The sequence below is a fragment of the Bactrocera tryoni genome, chromosome 1, assembly GCF_016617805.1.
Source record: "Bactrocera tryoni isolate S06 chromosome 1, CSIRO_BtryS06_freeze2, whole genome shotgun sequence".
NCBI lineage: Eukaryota > Metazoa > Arthropoda > Insecta > Diptera > Tephritidae > Bactrocera > Bactrocera tryoni.
Window position 1 is genome coordinate 5,822,055 of NC_052499.1, and position 19,465 is coordinate 5,841,519.

The 19,465-nt window shown below is 38.0% G+C and overlaps 2 protein-coding genes and 1 long non-coding RNA gene across 5 annotated transcripts; 1 reads left to right on the forward strand and 2 right to left on the reverse strand.

Moving 5' to 3' along the window:
* The first annotated feature begins 4,262 nt into the window (after positions 1 to 4,262).
* LOC120768171 lies at positions 4,263 to 5,858 on the forward strand. The gene is made up of 2 exons (XR_005704734.1): positions 4,263 to 4,578; positions 5,213 to 5,858. It is a non-coding gene; the product is annotated as an uncharacterized LOC120768171 (long non-coding RNA).
* An 11-nt stretch (positions 5,859 to 5,869) lies between these two features.
* Positions 5,870 to 9,344, reverse strand: LOC120768156 (UDP-glycosyltransferase UGT5-like). 2 transcript variants are annotated; one of them, XM_040094719.1, is made up of 3 exons: positions 9,079 to 9,344; positions 7,387 to 7,646; positions 5,870 to 7,328 (listed from the first exon to the last, which is right to left on the reverse strand). In XM_040094719.1, exons 1-3 carry the CDS (start codon positions 9,317 to 9,319, stop codon positions 6,270 to 6,272), a joined length of 1,560 nt encoding a protein of 519 aa, XP_039950653.1. In that variant the 5' UTR covers positions 9,320 to 9,344; the 3' UTR covers positions 5,870 to 6,269. The 2 variants fall into 2 exon arrangements, with proteins under 2 accessions (XP_039950653.1, XP_039950661.1); XM_040094727.1 differs by lacking the exon at positions 9,079 to 9,344 and adding an exon at positions 8,022 to 9,058.
* Positions 9,345 to 9,459: 115 nt separating this feature from the next.
* Positions 9,460 to 17,762, reverse strand: LOC120768140 (UDP-glycosyltransferase UGT5-like). 2 transcript variants are annotated; one of them, XM_040094701.1, is made up of 3 exons: positions 17,327 to 17,762; positions 11,388 to 11,647; positions 9,460 to 11,318 (listed from the first exon to the last, which is right to left on the reverse strand). In XM_040094701.1, the coding sequence occupies exons 1-3, from the start codon at positions 17,568 to 17,570 to the stop codon at positions 10,260 to 10,262; spliced, it is 1,563 nt and encodes a 520-aa protein (XP_039950635.1). In that variant the 5' UTR covers positions 17,571 to 17,762; the 3' UTR covers positions 9,460 to 10,259. The 2 variants fall into 2 exon arrangements, with proteins under 2 accessions (XP_039950635.1, XP_039950643.1); XM_040094709.1 differs by lacking the exon at positions 17,327 to 17,762 and adding an exon at positions 17,119 to 17,320.
* Between the last annotated feature and the right edge of the window lie 1,703 nt (positions 17,763 to 19,465).

Sequence of the window (19,465 nt, forward strand, 5' to 3'; positions counted from 1 at the left end):
ATTGCGCGAAAGTCTTTGCGATCTAATTTCATTTTTTGGCCTAGATGAATGTTTTAAGTTACCATAACGACATGGTATTTAAAACACCAAATGCCAAAATGTAGAAGGCAACTTACGTGAATCTTTATGAAATCACCAATACCAATAAAAAAACATGTTCAGATCTCATATCAACAGACCAACAATTGTGGGATTTCGTGTTTCGTACTCACCAACCCTCCCCCTTTAAACATTTCCACAGTGACCGCAGCTTGTGCAATGCGCAATAACATAAATGTCGTTATTCACATTGTGTCGGTTCGCCTGTCGATATTCGCGATTTCAACATGTGCAAAGGGTACATCAAATCTTCAAGTGCAAGGCAACAATACATGCATGATGAGTTGCTCAACTTCCTGCGACACTTTCCTAAGACTTGCAATCGCCTGGAGGTCATGTCACTGCTATTTGCACGCCGACAACAATGCCAACAACACTAGCAGGTAGTCACCGCTGACAACATTGACATTGTTGGCTTCCTCTTGCACTACAACTTTCCTTGTGTCATCATTTATCGTTGCTGCTTTATGGCGTAGTATGCAACGTCACTGGCGCGCTGTTGTTGTCAACGCGGCGACTACACTTTTGCGGTTTTACCTTCCTTATTTCGCGACATGTTGCATTGTTGTTATGGTTGTTTGCTGTCGTTGTTTCTGTCATGTTGACTCTAATAAAAATGAATTATCACCCTGTTCGCCGTTTCTGTATTTATTCGCGAGCTATTATTGCGCTTCTATGTGTTTGTAACTGTGTGTGTGTGAGTTTCAACAATTTTTTATTTGTTTTTACACTATTCGTCTTTGCTACTTGCCAATTTGCTGTATGCAATGCCTTATTACCGATTTTGCGACACTTACCAACACTATTCGTTGATCTTTTTTCTCCACTTTGCTATTTCCTCCTCCGTTTTAGATTAAATTCTTGTGTGTTTCCTGATCAATTTTACTCACACTGTGTTCAGACAATAAATTTCAATGGCAAACACCAAAGTGTGCTTATTGGCACGTACCGGATCGGTATTTGGTGCTTATTTCGCAATAGTTCATATGAAGTAATATGGTTGTTAGCATTAGTCAGCATTTTGTTTAAATTGCACTGAGGGGAAACTATCACTTCATTCATAAAAATTTCATTATCTCACATATTTCAGATATTTCTTGAGTGTCTTAGACGGAAATCGTGATGTTGCAAATATTTATGAAATCGGTCTGGAAGCATAGTTCTCCGGTATGAGCGCAGTCTATTCTCTGTCAGTTGACTTCAGTGTCAATATTTTATTCAGTATCCTTAAATACCTCAAATGCAGAGAATACTATAACTAAAACTCCGTTCCATACGAACTCAGCATTTCCGAACCTACTTTGCTATATGATGGGCCTCTTTGCCTGCCTCTTTAAAGTTTCTGTTTATACTCGTATACGTTTACGAGTCCAGTTATTTGTTTTTAGCATCAGATGTCAAAGGAATTTCCTGGTGACTTTGTATAGAATGTAAGTAGATCTGTCGAACGTACTAAATTAAATAATCGCTTGCGATTTTTAATAATTTGTTCATAATTTTAAATTTCTGAAAACTGTCAACATAACTTTGATTTTTGACTTGCTTCGACGTGCTTTTTTCGGCTCCGGCTCACCTTTACCACGTTTTTCCGCCGATTGATCGTCTGTTTTCGAGTCGTGATCCAAGACTCATTGCCAGTGATAATACATTTCTAGTAGACGGAAAATATTATTTCTCAGACGTTAAAGCGGCGCTGTTTTGCGAAAAAAGTGTGTGATTCTGGAACCAATTGTGCTTTCATTCTTCTAGGCTCAAAGAACCTTTGCAATTTTAAATGCTTTTCATTGATCCTTCCCATATTCCAACGATGCCAGTAAGATCTCTGAGTATTAATCGTCGATTCTCATGTACCAATTCCTTAATTTATTGGCGTGTTGATCATCAGTTGATGTTGATGGCCGTCCTGGGCGTGGTTCGTCGTCAACGCATTCTCGACCTTCTTTGAATAACATACATTTGTACCAATCAAAAACACTTGCTCAAGACAAACAATTATCACCGAAGGCCTTTTGGAAAATGCTGAACATTTCGCACTAAAAATTCGATTCCGCACACAAAATTTATTTGAATTCCTTTGTTGAATGATCTCACTCATCGTGAAAATCGCCGAATGCCCTTTATGTAATTCAGAAAGACAATCGTTTACTAAACGCTAATGACAGTCGTACCAACCTGGAACAAGAAATTTAAATTAAAAAGTCTTACTAAGTTTTGCCCTATCGAGAAATTTTTATAAATCCTTGCATATGCACTTACTTCACTTTCAAAGTGAACTCTCTGATTAATTTCAAGTGAACAACTTGCAATTACTAGATATTCATATGTATGTACAAATGTGCATTTGTGCATATACAGTCAAACCTGGATAAGTGAGAGTTCAAGGGAGCACAATTTCATTCTCGCTTATAACTAAAGGTTTCTCACTAACCCGAGTGCAACAAAATGAACACTTTATTTAACCCTCGCAATAGAATAGGCACAATATTGACATGAAAACAATACAAAAACAAGAAAAAACGTGCACCGAAACTAATATACCCTTCACAGGTTCATTTCCTTTAGTAAGTATGTGTTCAGTTTGTATGGCAGCTATATGGTATAGTAATCCGAAATCGGCAGTTCCGACAAATGAGTAGCTTCTTGAGGAGAAAATGACGTTTGCAAAATTTCAAAACGATATCTTAAAAACTGAGGGACTAGTTCGTATATATACAGACAGAAGGACAGACAGGACATGGCTAATTTGACTCAGCTCGACATACTGATTTTTTATATATATACTTTATAGGGTCTCCGACACTTCCTTCTGGGTGTTACAAACTTAGTGACAAACTTAATATACCCTGTTCAGGGTATAACAATGGTCATAAAATAGATGTTAAATTTGAAATTTGTTTTGTCATTTGTAACTGTATGTGTGTATCTTTTATGTATGTATGTATTTTGACTGTAGCTATAGTTCCTTCTAATAATATACATAAATAATTAAAGCTCGACTGTCGCTTATAGTGGTATAGATATGTAAGTACGTACGATAGCAGTCTCTGTTACGGGGGTCCATGAGGGAAAATTAGTCTCTCTTACAGAGGTTTCCGTTTCTCGCTAAAAGAGGTTTTGGGAGCTTAATATGACGGGTCATGGCTATTACTCTCATTTATAGAGTTTTCTCGCTTATCCAGTTCTCACTTACCCAGGTTTGACTGTAACGCATTTTGTTTGACTTTTCGCTTTTTTTGAGCCGCAATTTATCGGGTGATTTTTTAAGAGCTTGATAACTTTTTTTAAAAAAAAAACGCATAAAATTTGCAAAATCTCATCGGTTCTTTATTTGAAACGTTAGATTGGTTCATGACATTTACTTTTTGAAGATAATTTCATTTAAATGTTGACCGCGGCTGCGTCTTGGGTGGTCCATTCGGAAAGTCCAATTTTGGGCAACTTTTTCGAGCATTTCGGCCGGAATAGCCCGAATTTCTTCGGAAATGTTGTCTTCCAAAGCTGGAATAGTTGCTGGCTTATTTCTGTAGACTTTAGACTTGACGTAGCCCCACAAAAAATAGTCTAAAGGCGTTAAATCGCATGATCTTGGTGGCCAACTTACGGGTCCATTTCTTGAGATGAATTGTTCTCCGAAGTTTTCCCTCAAAATGGCCATAGAATCATGAGCTGTGTGGCATGTAGCGCCATCTTGTTGAAACCACATGTCAACCAAGTTCAGTTCTTCCATTTCTAAAGTCTACAGAAATAAGCCAGCAACTATTCCAGCTTTGGAAGACAACATTTCCGAAGAAATTCGGGCTATTCCGGCCGAAATGCTCGAAAAAGTTGCCCAAAATTGGACTTTCCGAATGGACCACCTAAGACGCAGCCGCGGTCAACATTTAAATGAAATTATCTTCAAAAAGTAAATGTCATGAACCAATCTAACGTTTCAAATAAAGAACCGATGAGATTTTGCAAATTTTATGCGTTTTTTTTTAAAAAAAAGTTATCAAGCTCTTAAAAAATCACCCGATATAAATAGCTTCAATCGCACTCGTATATGTACGCAAATATTACAGCTGTACATATGTATGTATTTGCCAGACATATTACTCATGCATTCAGTAATTTATTTGCTCGTATTGTTTACAAATGCAATAAAACTTTAGTCAATAGCACGATATGCAAGCACTAGCAATTCAAGTGTACACTTATAACGTCTAATATGTACTCACATACAATGTATATAATATATAAGTGATTTGCATTGCCTTTGATTGAAGCAATGCATTTTGATTTAAAGTCGAATTTTAAATCTTTCCTTCTTCGGCGATATATGTATAATCATGATAACTCAATTTGTGTTTATAAATATCGTCGCTAATTAGCAATGCTGTTTCCAAGCTGAGCAGTGTCCATAAAACCATTTGATTAGCATTGATAAGACACCGATTGGTCACAACATGCCTCAAGGGTCGACTTGCGGAGCCGCATATTGTAAGCATATGTATGTATATATTAAATGATCTTATTTTTCTCGGTTAATTTTTTATGGAACTTGTTGTAATTTCAACTTTTATTCATGCTGACGTAAGGCGAACTTTTATTCGAATGAGGCCACACAAGTTACTACGCTGAGCATATTAATGATATGCTAGATGCAGGTTAATAAAAAGGCCATCAATAACAATCGTTGCCAGGCTTTAACTGATATCCAATTTTTATAACGTCCCGAACTATACTCTATTACATTTTAGGTAAAATTTAGTGTAAACGAAAATACCAAAAAGTCGTTGCAATTTCATTATTTTTTAACAGAAAAAGAGGGAGATAGAAAAATAGTATTTCTTCTATTTTGGTAACTTCTTTTGTAAAATACACATAAATATACACATCTCGGACATATGTTACAAAATTTTCTTAATTCATACTTTTGCCGAACTTAAGCGGCTTCATAAATAGCGGCTGAGAGCACAACAACATTACGTTATATAATTAAACAATTTTTTATACATATATTTATTTCAAATTAAAAATAGTTTTTTTTACACACCCATGGTTTCTAATAATTTCATTTCACTCATGCGTGCAATAATTTAAAGGAAACTACACTTTTAATATTGATTTTCAGATTTTATAATCAAAAACACACACGGACACACGGGCACACGATCCATTCCACCATAAAGCAATGCAAAGAACCGAGCTTGAATTTATATGCAAATATTATTTAGAAAAGTACTCTGGCCTTGAAGTGGATGAGATGAACAATTGCTGGAACAACAATAGCAACTAAGGCGAATGCAAATAGCAAATGCCTGTGGGTGTAATAAAAATCAATGCTTTAATACATTTTTATTAGAGCGATAGCGCCGCACAATCGCCGCTCGAAATATTATGCTGTCAATACGAATCAAACGCTTCACTGACTCTTTCCGGGGTCATTCAGCATCAACTGTGGCCAGACTTTTGATATTTGGTAATGCTCGTAGGCAAATTCCTCTGCCCGTAGCCGTGCTGTTCGGTAGACTCATTGCGCTTTGAATTCGAATGAAATATGACGGCGGAAGCAAGGCACACAGGTTGGCCTGATTGATGATTATGCAGCATGGCTTTGGTTGTCAGTTGGTGGAAAAACTTTGCGCACTAAATAAACAGGATTATACAATTTGAAATTTGAAACAAAAATATATGTTTTAACAGAAAGTTATTATTATGACAGCCAGCTCTGTTCTCGAGTGCTCGTTACGGTTACTCGTAGGTATGAAAATGTGCACACAAAAATATATAAATTCATATAAAGTATTTAATATAAGAGAAAATAAACCTTTTACATGCATTCCATTCAGCAAGTCGATTTATGGTACTTCCAAAATTTTTTGGAGTATGCCATTAACTTGCTTCTTCTAAAATGATGAGTGACTAGGTGAAGCTGATACAGATACTGGAATATCAAGATTTCCCAGCGAGCATACTTATCCATCAATATGCTTTGAACTTTCCAACTACTTAGACAAATATTTTTACTTATTTCTTATTACTAAATATTTTGTTATCAAATGCATGAATATTAACAACAAATAACTTAAAGTAATTCTCACATTTTAGAGAGTCTATATTATGAAGCCGATGGCCTTAGTCGCTAATGCTGTAAAAATTTAGAATGTCAATAAAATAATAATAATAATTTAGAGAGTCTTCTTCCTTATATCATTTCGCGCAAGCGCAAATTGTAACCAATCCCATACAGAACGTATCAGCAGCAAGATCAGCAGCAGCACGAAAGTCAAACCACCAAATATGATCAACATGCTATCAATACTATGATATTGTATGAAGTTCAAATCTTGTCCGGCGCAATGTAAATGCCTTGCACCCTTATGCCGCACCACATATTCTACCCAATAGACCGCCAAGTCCAATGGGTTCGTTGGCTGATCGCGATATTGCGCTGATATATCCGCTACACGTTTCGTATAGCTCTCATCATTCAACATACGCTCAATGGCCGACTGGAATGTCTCTTTCGTAAAACCATCGTAATCTACACGTATACTATAGCCCCCAGTTACGGCGCGATTCATATTGAGGAACTGATCGGCGAAGATCGGTATGCCAATAAAAGGCTTGCCATGATAAATGGACTCAGTGGTACTGAGTAAACCGCCATGCGTAATGAAGAATTTTACATTCGGATGTGCCAAAATGTCGTCCTGTGGAAACCATTCACTAATATAAACATTATCCGGTTTACCTTCGAGTTTTGGATTTTCGAATTTCCAAAGAACACGCTGTTTCAAGCCACGGAATGTTTCAAGTATTGCCTTACGTTTATCCAAAGACAAAAACTCGCTACGCAAATAGGAGCCCATTGAGAAATAGATGACTCCATGTTTCGATTCATTGATGAATCGTTCCAAATCGGCTGGTAGTGGTGAGCGTTTTCGATTAATGTGCATGCCACCAACTTCGATCTGATTATGGACGTAAGGACGTGAGAAACTCAGCGAGACATGCTGATTGAGTAGCACTAAGGCAGCATTGCGACGCACCTCGTACATATCACGTTTGTTGTTAGGAAAGTATTCCTTATATATAGCTGCTTGTTTTGGCAAATAATAGAGATCGAGCGACAAGCGTTCAAAAATGCCAAATGCAAAGTTGCACACACGTTGCCACAGTGTCATGCGTTCATTGAATGACAGAAATGCGCTTGCCACATACGAAGGTGGGCTGGGTGAGCCGACCTGTTATATTAGAAAAAATTGAACATTTAAAAGTTGGTAATCCATTTTGTATATCTACCATATCCGTATTCCAGGGATATGCGCCGAAGGTGCCTAGACCTATTAGTGGCGCATTGTAATGTTCACTTAGTCCATAGAGCGCCTCAGCGAGAAAAACTTCACAAATAACAGCGTCGAAGGTCTGATTACCAGCAAGTAGTGCTTTAAGATTGCTTTCTTCTAGGAATGTGCGCGTCATATTAAGCCCCATTGCTTGGAAAATCAATACACTTCCTGCAGTACTGCTCGCACGAGATTGCAAAACGTGGCCTCCCGCCGCTGTTACATTAATAAAATAATTAAATGTAGGTACACATATTTGAATAAGAGTGTTTAAAAAGTGAATTAGATCTATTTTCTTTGACTAATATTTTTTGCTAAATCATACATTATGTGTCTATATACAAGCATAACTCAAGTGCCTGATAACTGGGAACAATTAAAAATATACACTTTCGCATTTTTACCAAACGAAGGTAACCCCAATATCATCGGATACTTAGATACATTTTACTTGTTGGAATATTCCTACTTCACTTATCATAATTAGCTGCTTAGATAGTCAACATATTGTATGATATAACATTCTGAAAGTGACCATGCAATTACTAATCAATTAGATGTTAGATTATGTTATACTTTTTTTTCCATTACCATGAACAAGCGTCTTTAGCAGTCCAAGTAAGATTATTGGCGGTCTCACGACTATCAGCCTATTTACCTATTTATCTAGGTTAAGTTAAGTCGGAGGGTTAATTCATTCGATGGATCTGATTTTGTCATTTTCTTACTCATAAGATTTCTAAGTTGGATCCCCAGATCCTCGTAGATCGTCGAAGCGTTTTGAGCTTACCACCAATTTATTAAGGTAGTTAATATCAATCGCAACCACAACGTTAAGTTCGCCAAAGATGTGCGGCGATATTGACTTTTCTAAGAGCAAGAAGTTTACGGACCTTTACCGTTCACTCTGGACAGAAGGTTCCTGCAGCACATAAGTTCTGGTTGTTGCCTAATGCTTGCTGATCTGCCTGGAGGTTTATGGGTTCAATGCCAGAGCACAAGAAGACATCGGTAAAGCGACTCGCTTCCGATCGCCTTATTTTAAGAAATGGTGTCCTTCCTAGCAAGCCCATCTGCTCTGTGGTTTTCGGCGATTTAACTTCGACCCATCCGTGAAAAAGCTTACTGCTTACAAATTTCTCGCAGGTATGTGAGCAGTGAAGGAATTGTCGGGAGAAGGTTCCGCGATACAGTGATCTTGATTCTAAGGATAGCAATCGAAACAGTTGAGAACTTCAGTGTGTCTTTACCCGCAGCGCTTCATATACATACTTCCCTTAGTTTAACAACAGAATGTTTTCTTGGCAGGCAGTATTTCAGCCGAACATTAGCTGTCAATATTGCATTTAAAGGGTTTGACCAGAAAGTATTAGGACTGAGTCGATTTAAAAAAGTTTATTGAACCAATCGTTACAATTCTTTGAAAACTTTCAAAATTGGCTCCTTCTGCGTCGATGCAGCGCTGTCATGCAGCTCCACCGTGTACCTTTCCAGACGGTGGTTAGCCTTTATAACTTCATACCCTTTTCTATATATGTATACTATTGAAACGCGTAGTGGATAAGTAAAATTGAAAATATTGCACAGCCACTGGTATACTAGTGTATGGGCACAACAGTACATATTTATTTATAAACACAAAACTCACAGTCGATTGGTGTCGGTTGATATGTTTCTATGTCAACATAATTATCCATTGGTTTTTTTAGTGGAAATGGCGATATGACAGTGACATGATGACCCCTACGCGCCAACTCCTTCAGCAGCGCTGTGCCTACGATATTATGTGATTTGATCCGGCTATGAAGAACGCCCAAGAAGCGGTAGGCCTGCACATTGTAGGCACACAGCAGAGCAGGGGCGATTAAAATGACACTTAGGAAATGCATTTATTTATTTTTCTCTCACAATATAAACACACCATTAACAAAGTGAATGTATGAAAACTATTTAATCGTTAAGCAATAACAATTCTTTTCAGACTTTCTTATAACTAAACCCAACAATTCACTCACGACCTCTTGCAATATTTATTTTGTGTTGTGCTTTGTAAGAATAGGAATTGACTGAGCAATGACAATACAGATATGCTGTTATTTATTTAAATGATGATTGACCGATATTCAAAGCGCACTTATGCTCTCCTCTGCTCTTTTACAGCCTCTGCATCTGAAACGCGCTAAAGGCAACTAGTTGCATTGATAGCATGTGCCACAGCGAACTTACTTCATAATTAAGTATTATTATTATGCAAATTAGCATGACACAAGGCACACTCTCTTAATGATAACGGATTTGCTTATAAAATTAATTAAAGCCCGTTAACGAACATTTGTTTTTTGCTAAATAAATACTAGTATTGAGATAATTAATATGTCCGAGTGGACAGGTGAGAAACTGCTAGAGCTTGCAAAAATCAAAAACGTAGCACGAGATTTTATGATAACCAAACCATTGCGTGACATGACGATGAAAGAGTTCAACGTGAACTACACAAACGACACAATAAGCGCAACGTGTCTCATTATACCTTAACTCTAAATCCGTAAACCGAAAGCCAGTATCAAGCGGAATCATTATCATCGCTTTGATTGATTTCAACTATCTCACAAACAACTGAAAACAACCAGAGCACATCAATTATATGTATTACAACAACTTAGAACAAAATAAAAATCATCATTATTTTGCTTTGATTCATTACGTTAAGTTATTATCACTAAGGTTAGCTTATTAATTATGAACAGGCAATTTCAATAAAATAAGCATTAAATACAACACGTTTTCACTATTACAATCTTTGAAACATTTTAAATTAATTCTCACATTTTAGTGCGTCTTCTTTTTGATATCCTTACGCACAAGCGCAAATTGTAGCCAACCCCATACAGAACGTATCAGCAGCAAGATCAGCAGCAGCACGAAAGTCAAACCACCAAATATGATCAACATGCTATCAATACTATGATATTGTATGAAGTTCAAATCTTGTCCGGCGCAGTGTAAATGCCTTGCACCCTTATGCCTCACCACATATTCTACCCAATAGACCGCCAAGTCCAAGGGGTTCGTTGGCTGATCGCGATATTGCGCTGATATATCCGCTACACGTTTCGTATAGCTCTCATCATTCAACATGCGCTCAATGGCCGACTTGAATTTCTCTTTCGTGAAACCATTGTAATCCACACCTATACCATAGCCGCCAGTTTCGGCACGATTCATATTGAGGAACTGATCGCCAAAAATCGGTATGCCAATAAAAGGCTTGCCATGATAAATGGACTCAGTTGTACTGAGTAAACCGCCATGTGTAATGAAGAATTTTACATTCGGATGTGCCAAAATGTCGTCCTGTGGAAACCATTCACTAATATAAACATTATCCGGTTTACCTTCGAGTTTTGGATCCTCGAATTTCCAAAGAACACGCTGTTTCAATCCACGGAATGTGTCAAGTATTGCCTGTCGCTTATCCGAAGGCAAAAATTTGCTACGCACATTGGAACCCATTGAGAAATAGATGACTCCATGTTTCGATTCATTGATGAATCGTTCCAAATCGGCTGGTAGTGGTGAGCGTTTTCGATTAATATGCATGCCACCAACTTCGATCTGATTATGGACGTAAGGACGTGAGAAACTCAGCGAGACATGCTGATTGAGCAGCACTAAGGCAGCGTTGCGACGCACCTCGTACATATCACGTTTGTTGTTAGGAAAGTATTCCTTATATATAGCTGCTTGTTTCGGCAAATAGTATAGATCGAGCAACAGACGTTCGAAAATGCCAAATGCAAAGTTACCCACACGTTGCCACAGCGTCATGTGCTCATTGAACGGCAGCAGAGAGTTTGCCACATACGAAGGTGGGCTGGGTGAGCCGACCTGTTATGTTAGAAAGAACAGTAAAAATTTAATTATTGTCATAGTAGTTATACGAGTTATAATATCTACCATATCTGTGTTCCAGGCATGGGCGCCGAAGGTGCCTAGACCTATTAGTGGAACATTGTAATGTTCACTTAGTCCATAAAGCGCTTCAGAGAGAAAAATTTCACATATAATCGCATCGAAGGTTTGATTACTAGCAAGAAGCGCTTTAACATTGTTCTCCTCTAGGAATATGCGGGTCATATTAAGACCCATTTCATAAAAACCTCGCACATTTTCCACAACAGTTTTCTCAGTAGTTTTCAGAAGAGCAGATGCGGTGTCTACGAAAAATAAATGAAAATATATGTAAAGAAAAATATTTGTTTAGAAGTAAGCAATGCTTCTACCTTTTGATAACGTTCTAATAAGAAAAATTTTTTAGTTATATATGTATGTATGTCATATTTATTAGTACAATATTAGTTTCTCATAAAAAATTGCTTATGAAAGCAATTACGAAAGTTCCTACTTAATTGCCATACAAGCAATTATTATAATACCTCGTTAATCATAAATGTTGATCAAAGAGCTTTGCTAATCTAATTTTAATAAGTATTCTCGATTTCTGATGTGCATGACAGTTATATGCTTGATTCGCAACTCTCAACATACGTATCATTGAATAAATGGCGTGCATTGCATACGATCATTTACTTAGTTATATAGAATGTTACGTAATACGCGGCTTTCCCACTAAGGAAAAAAAAATAGCAAGACTTTTTAATTTAAATTTCGCGTGAAAACCCATTCGTCGAAATACTTCTTTTCTTGGTTGGTCACTCTGTCATTAGCGATTAGTATACGCCTGTCTCTCTGAAGTACATAAAGTGCATTCGGCGATTTTCACGGTGAGTAAAATTATTCAATATAGAAGTTCTTTGTTCGTCGAGAGAGGACTTTACTTTTCAATTGCCTACTCAGTCCGAAGTAGCACCTTTTGGCAAGGGCAATCCTGCGTTGGATTTCAAGGCTGACATTGTTGGTGGTGTAAATGCTGGTTCCTAAATAGACGAAATTATTTACAACTTCAAAGTTATAACTGTCAACAGTAACGTGAGAGCCAAGTCGCGAGTGCGACGACTGTTTGTTTGATGACAGGAGATATTTCGTTTTGCCCTAGTTCACTGCCAGACCCATTTTCTGTGCTTCCTTGTCCAGCCTGGAGAAAGCAGAACTAACAACGCGGGTGTTAAGGCCGATGATATCAATATCATCGGCATACGCCAGCAGCTGTACACTCTTATAGAAGATGGTACCTTCCCTATTTAGTTCTGCGGCTCGAACTATTTTCTCCAGAAGCAGGTTGAAGAAGTCGCACGATAGGGAGTCGCCTTGTCTGAAACCTCGTTTGGTATCGAACGGCTCGAAGAGGTCCTGCCCGATCCTGACGGAGCTTTTGGTGTTACAAATTCAGACATCGCGGCATAAAGGCAGCTCCTTTTCGTGCTGTCGAAAGCAGCTTTGAAATCGACGAAGAGGTGGTGTGTGTCGATTCTTCTTTCACGGGTCTTTTCCAAGATTTGGCGCATGGTGAATATCTGGTCGGTTGTTGATTTTCCAGGTCTGAAGCCACACTTATAAGGTCCAATCAGTTTGTTGACGGTGGGCTTTAATCAATCACACAATACGCTCGATAGAACCTTATGTGCGATGTTGAGGAGGCTAATCACACGGTAGTTGGCGCAGATTGTGGGGTCTCCTTTTTTATGGATTGGGCATAGCACACTTAAATTCCAATCGTTGGGCATGCTTTCGTCAGACCATATTTTACAAAGAAGCTGATGCATGCTCCTTATCAGTTCTTCGCCGCCGTGTTTAAATAGCTCGGCCGACAATCCGTCGGCCCCCGCCGCTTTGTTGTTCTTCAGGCGTGTAATTGCTATTCTAACTTCTTCATGGTCGAGCAATGGAACGTCTGCTCCATCGTCATCGATTGGGGAATCGGGTTCGCCTTCTCCTGGCGTTGTGCGTTCACTGCCATTCAGCAGGCTGGAGAAGTGTTCCCTCCATAATTTAAGTATGCTCTGGGCATCGGTCACTAGATCACCTTTGGGGGTTCAACAAGAGTATGCTCCGGTCTTGAAACCTTCTGTAAGCAGCCGCATTTTTTCATAGAATTTTCGAGTATTACCCCTGTCGGCCAGCTTATCAAGCTCTTCGTACTCACGCATTTCAGCCTCTTTCGTTTTCTGTCTGCAAATGCGTCTCGCTTCCCTTTTCAACTCTCGGTATCTTTCCCATCCCGCACGTGTTGTGGTCGACCGTAACATTGCGAACTAGGCAGTCTGTTTTCTCTCCGCTGCGACACGGCACTCCTCGTAGTACCAGATGTTCTTTTGCACTTTCCGAAAACCAATGGCTTCGGCTGCAGCTGTACGTAAGGAGTTTAAAATGCCGTCCTACAGTTCCCTTATACCGAGTTGTTGACGAGTGCTCTCAGAGAGCAGGACTGCAAGCCAAGTAGAAAATCGTTCGGCTGTCTGTTGTGATTGCAGCTTCTCGACGTCCTTCCTTGTGTTTGTTGGTGTGTGTTTTTTGCTGCACAGAGGCGGGTGCGAATCTTAGCTGCAACAAGATAGTGGTCCGAGTCGATGTTAGGACCTCGGAGCGCACGCACATCTAAAACACTGGAGACGTGTCTTCCGTCTATCACAACATGATCGATCTGGTTGGTGGTTTTCGATCCGGAGACAGCCAGGTGGCTTGATGAATCTTTTTATGCTGGAATATAGTACAACAGATAACCATATTTCGGGCCCCGACGAAGTCAATCAGCCTCAACCCATTTGGGGATGTTTCGTCGTGGAGGCTGAATTTACCGACCGTAGTGCCAAATATACCTTCTTTGCCCACCCTGGCGTTAAAGTCGCCGAGCACGATTTTGACATCGTGGCGGGGGCAGCTCTCATAAACGCGCTCCAAGCGCTCATAGAAGGCATCTTTGGTCACATCGTCCTTCTCTTCCGTCGGGGCGTGGGCGCAAATCAGCGATATGTTGAAGAACCTCGCTTTGATGCGGATTGTGGCTAGACGTTCATTCACCGGAGTGAATGATAGTACTCGGCGACGGAGTCTCTCTCCCACCATGAATCCAACACCAAGCTTGCGCTCCTTTATATGGCCACTGTAGTAAAAGTCACAAGGACCTACTCTTCTCTGTCCTTGTCCCGTCCATGGCATTTCTTGGATGGCGGTGATGTCAGCTTTTATATTCGCGAGGACATCAACCAGCTGGGCAGCGGCACCTTCCCAATTAAGGGTCCGGACATTCCAGGTGCATGCCCTCAAATCGTAGTCCATATTTCGTTTGCCATAGTCGTCATCAAAAGGGGCGTCTCTCATCCGAGGGTTGTTGCTTCTTTTCATTGGGGGTGTTTTTTTAGGTAGCGGGTCCCAAACCCAGCGCACAACCCTATGTAGGGGATGTTTTGCCTTGTCACATTAGCTCGCCTTCGGATGTTCTTAGGCTACCCAGAGGATAGAGGTCAAAGACCGGAAATAGTGAGCTGCTTGAGCCATGTGTAAAAGAATCGTTTCTGGCCACTCCCAAGTGAATGGCGATCAGAGAACTTTCCTCACTTGCGTGAACTTCTACACATGACTCCATCCTCCCATACATAATATTAGAGTTTGTAAATGAAGTGTGAATGTAGCATAAGTCCAGAAAGAATAGGCCAATATTTTAGCCATCTTAATAACATTCAGGTGCCACTTATTTGATAATAATGTACAATGATGCCAAAATTATCTCAAACGGTTAAGATGTTCCCTATACCTAACATCGTCTACGAATTATTAAACAACTGATTGTCTTTAGATCGCAAGGATTCGACAATATGTAAGACATATGTATGTAATAGAAATATAATATGTTGTGGACATAACTAATATGAGACATGATAAACTAGAATTCATGAACTATACTAGATCCCATTTATTTATTTTTTTTCTTTTGAATTTCGTTCTTTAGGCTTGTCGGTCTTCAAATCAATTAAATTAAGCGAAAATATTTCGCTTACTATGATGTACTTTGATACCAAATATTCATAAGTTCAGGAGTTGAGATCAGTGAATATGGTGGATACTATTAAACGAGCAATAACCCACTACATATTCCAATATTTACTTCAAAGATATACTTCAGATACTTTAAAGCTTTTTTAAAGATTGGTAGGTATGTATATAAATGAGGTGAGTAATATTACGCCGGCATTCTTATGTCAAGTTGTGAAAATGAGAGAAATCGGACAACAATTTCATTTACTTCCCATAAATTGTCTCTCCTCTAGATACCAAACATGTAGAGCTAAGTGCTCACAGCAAATTTTTTACCAAAACTATTGATAAAAGCCTGCAATAAGTTATTAAAATTCAGAGAGAATATTTTCCTTGAAATAGTGTAGCCCTAAATACTAATTAATGCAATACAAAGATTTTCGAACTTTCAGTTTACTTGTTATCGCATGTAGCGGCTAATTACTGAGTTAATGATTAGTTAATGAAGTTCGGAGAGAGAAAAATTCTAATAACAGTGTGTCCTTGTGCTAAAAATGGATAAAATCTTGTGAATGCTTCATCTAACTTCTACATACTCGATAAAGTTATTTTAAATTTTTCACCTCCATTTAAACCGTTCTGGCTCTGCTGGCCAACATAGCATAAGAGTATGTGATATTTCAATGAAATTAAGTGCACAAGTTTTCTCAAAAATATGTATAGTGGTTAAGCGCTGAATAGGAATGAATTTGGTCTTGGTTCTCTGCTTGAATTTTTTCTTTTACTACCTTATATGTACATACATATGTGTGTCATAAATTTAGATTTTTTGGTTGAGTTTACACCGCCAAACCAAAGTAATGACCGTAGTCCAATCAACTTGGTATACTAAAATGCCATGAGAATTATTTCTCTGTGTTATGTGTTGCTTGAGTGCTAAACAACGTTATGAAATTTTTGCAAAGTCACTGATAATTTGTCATTGTTGATATTTCAATATTTTTTAAATACAAATAACTATAAAATACACCCGCACTTTAAATAAATGCGTATGCACTTACATACGTACACATACATAATCGAATACGATACGTTAATAGATAATCGAGATAAGTACCATTCTACGTCTACGCTTATGTACTTATACGTGTTCATGCATGCACAACGGTTATCATAATGAATTTGTCATTTGTGCATTAAAAACAAAAACAGTTTATAAAAAATAGCAAATATGTTTTGTTGAATTACATAATAGTTTTAATTTGTATGTTATTCCAAATAACACTCATGTTCTCAGTGACGACGTCGTTGTTATTTTTTCTTGTGATAACATTTGAGTAATGTTGTCATTCTACGATTCTACCGTCCGTAACGCGGATATTAATGCAAATTGGACTTTTCTCGTAGAAATGAGTTAGCTGATCGCTCGTTTATAACACAGTGTGGTCAGACTCGATATTTTGTAGAAATTAAGATTTAAACTTTAACATATTTGAAATATTTTTAAACTAAATATACAATTATTTATAAACAGTTAGCGATCAGCTAACTCATTTCTACGAGAAAAGTCCAATTTGCATTAATATCCACGTTACGGACGGTAGAATCGTAGAATGGCAACATTACTCAACTGTTATCAAAAGAAACAAGTAAGGAAGGGCTAAGTTCGGGTGTCACCGAACATTTTATACTTTCGCATGATAAAGTGATAATCGAGATTTCATTATCCGTCATTTACATATTTTTCAAATCAAACCTTTACTAATTGGATTATGCTTTTGAGGTTTTACATTACGAAAAATTATCGCTGAAAGGCTAGCTGTATGCAACACCATCAACGGCAACATTGCTTAATGTGATGAAAAGAGAGTAACTAAATTCTATGCAACGTTGTCACTACGGAAGAGCAGCACGGCGGTACTAACTGAAGCATAAGTTCTACTTGTATTATTCACAGCACTCACTGTCCATGACTGCCTTAATAGTGGGTATTTCTATGTCAATATAATTCTCCATCGGTTTCTTTAGTGGAAATGGTGAAATGACAGTCACCTGGTGACCTCTACGTGCCAACTCCTTCATTAGCGCTGAGCCGACGATGTGATGTGATCTGGCGCCGGTAGGCATAATGGCCAAGTAGCGGTAGGCCTGCACATTGGCGGCACACAGCAAAGCTGTGGCCATAAAAATGACACTAGGAAAGTGCATTTATTTATTTGACACTCACTACAAAAGCACAATATTCACAAAGTGGAATTTATGCAAACTGTTTAGTGTTACTTAATTAGAATAAATGTTCTGATATTCTCGCAGTATCACGGACTTAAAAACTACAATAAACTACTGCGACGATCACTGCGAAATTTGAGTAACCTTAGCGAATGTTGCTCGTTTTAAGAGAACTGACTGACTGCCCAATATCCAAAAAAAATATTCTTTTATATATTTCGGTACATACATATATTTGCATATTGTGTAGGAATAGATTAGTGCTGAATTCACAGCTGATTGTATATTTGTAAGTACTCCGTACAAACAGAACGTATACTTGAGAAAATATACAAACATACAAATATATGTGTGTTGAATGTAGCTATACTCTTCCTGCTCTTACGCAATGTTTACTGTAAACTCGACTACGACAGAGAGAACCAACAACTGATTGTGAGCGGAGCGGAGCGCCAAAGAGTATAAAATATTAATGATGCTAGTAATATAACCAGTAATTATACTCGAGTAATTATTCTAAAGGCCATAAAATGTGATATGATGTAATCGGCGGCACCAACACGTATGTGGGCAAGTACTTCTAACATTTATCGATTGCGATGACAGTCGCGATTTTTTACTTAAGTCTGAATTGTTTTAAAACTGTTTTGAGTATTGGCAAATCAAATAGTCTGCAGTAAATATTCCATATCAAAGTATTTTCAACCCAAAGCGCCCAAACGATTCATAAAACGTCTTGATTTTTCTAGGTTTGAAACTCGTTTCGCATAATAAAAATATGAATCTTCTTTATATAGCAGAGCACCGTATTATATACGGGCACATATAGGCAAGGTCATGATTCATGAGTTCTTTCTACCTTTATTTTTTTGAAAATAAAGCAAGTAAGACAAGTAAGAAAAGGCCAACTTTGGGAGTAGCCGAACATTTCATACTTTTGCAACTTGCCAAGGTCAAAGTCAGCTTTATACCTTTAGGTGTATAAAGTTTGGAAGTTATACAGGGTCTAGCGCAAGTCTTCACCCGATTTCATTCATTTTATGCACAAAGATGTATCGTTATTAGAAAAATACACTTCTTCAATTTTATTAAAATAACTCACATATTTGTCGGTATGCATGTGTATGCAGTATAAAGTCAACCGGAAGTTTGAAAATCTATTCATTAATTCGGTATATGAGAGGTAAGGAAATTATTGACCGAATCATCCCATTTTTAACTTTATCTCACACACTTACCAATCTTTTCGATTAAAAGTTCGCAATTGAAACTTTGATGCACTTTTTCGGTGTCTGGTATCTGTGGACCTGAATGGTTTTAGTACAATTTTGACAATTTTCGGTCATGAGACAGTCACTCGGAGTTCAACTGGTCTCGTGATCCTGATCATTTATGTATATACTACATATATACATATATATGTATATAGTACATACATATATATAACACCATATCCATCTCGATTAGTTTTAGTTAGTTTAGCTGAATAAAACTATTATACCCTGTAGCAACACCTCGCTAGAATAAAACGTACTATCAATAATCTCGTTAAGAGAGCGATGCAAACGATCACAAACAAATCTGACTCTCTCGTTATGCGCTTAAGAGCGTACCTTTTTTCTCTTAGTACATATAATGAAGTACGTTTAAGCATGCTGGCATTAATATATATGCATAAGTGCATATGTACTTGACCTAGGGACATTTTGATAAAACTCTCTTAAGTGAGGAGTGCTTCGCGTACGAAATGCTTAAGAAAGGTATTTTAATAAATCTGAGAATATAGAGTCTACCTCAAATATTGTATGATATTAGCAACACCAACATCTTTGCCAAATCATGCTGACCGTAAAAATATATATTTATTCAAAATC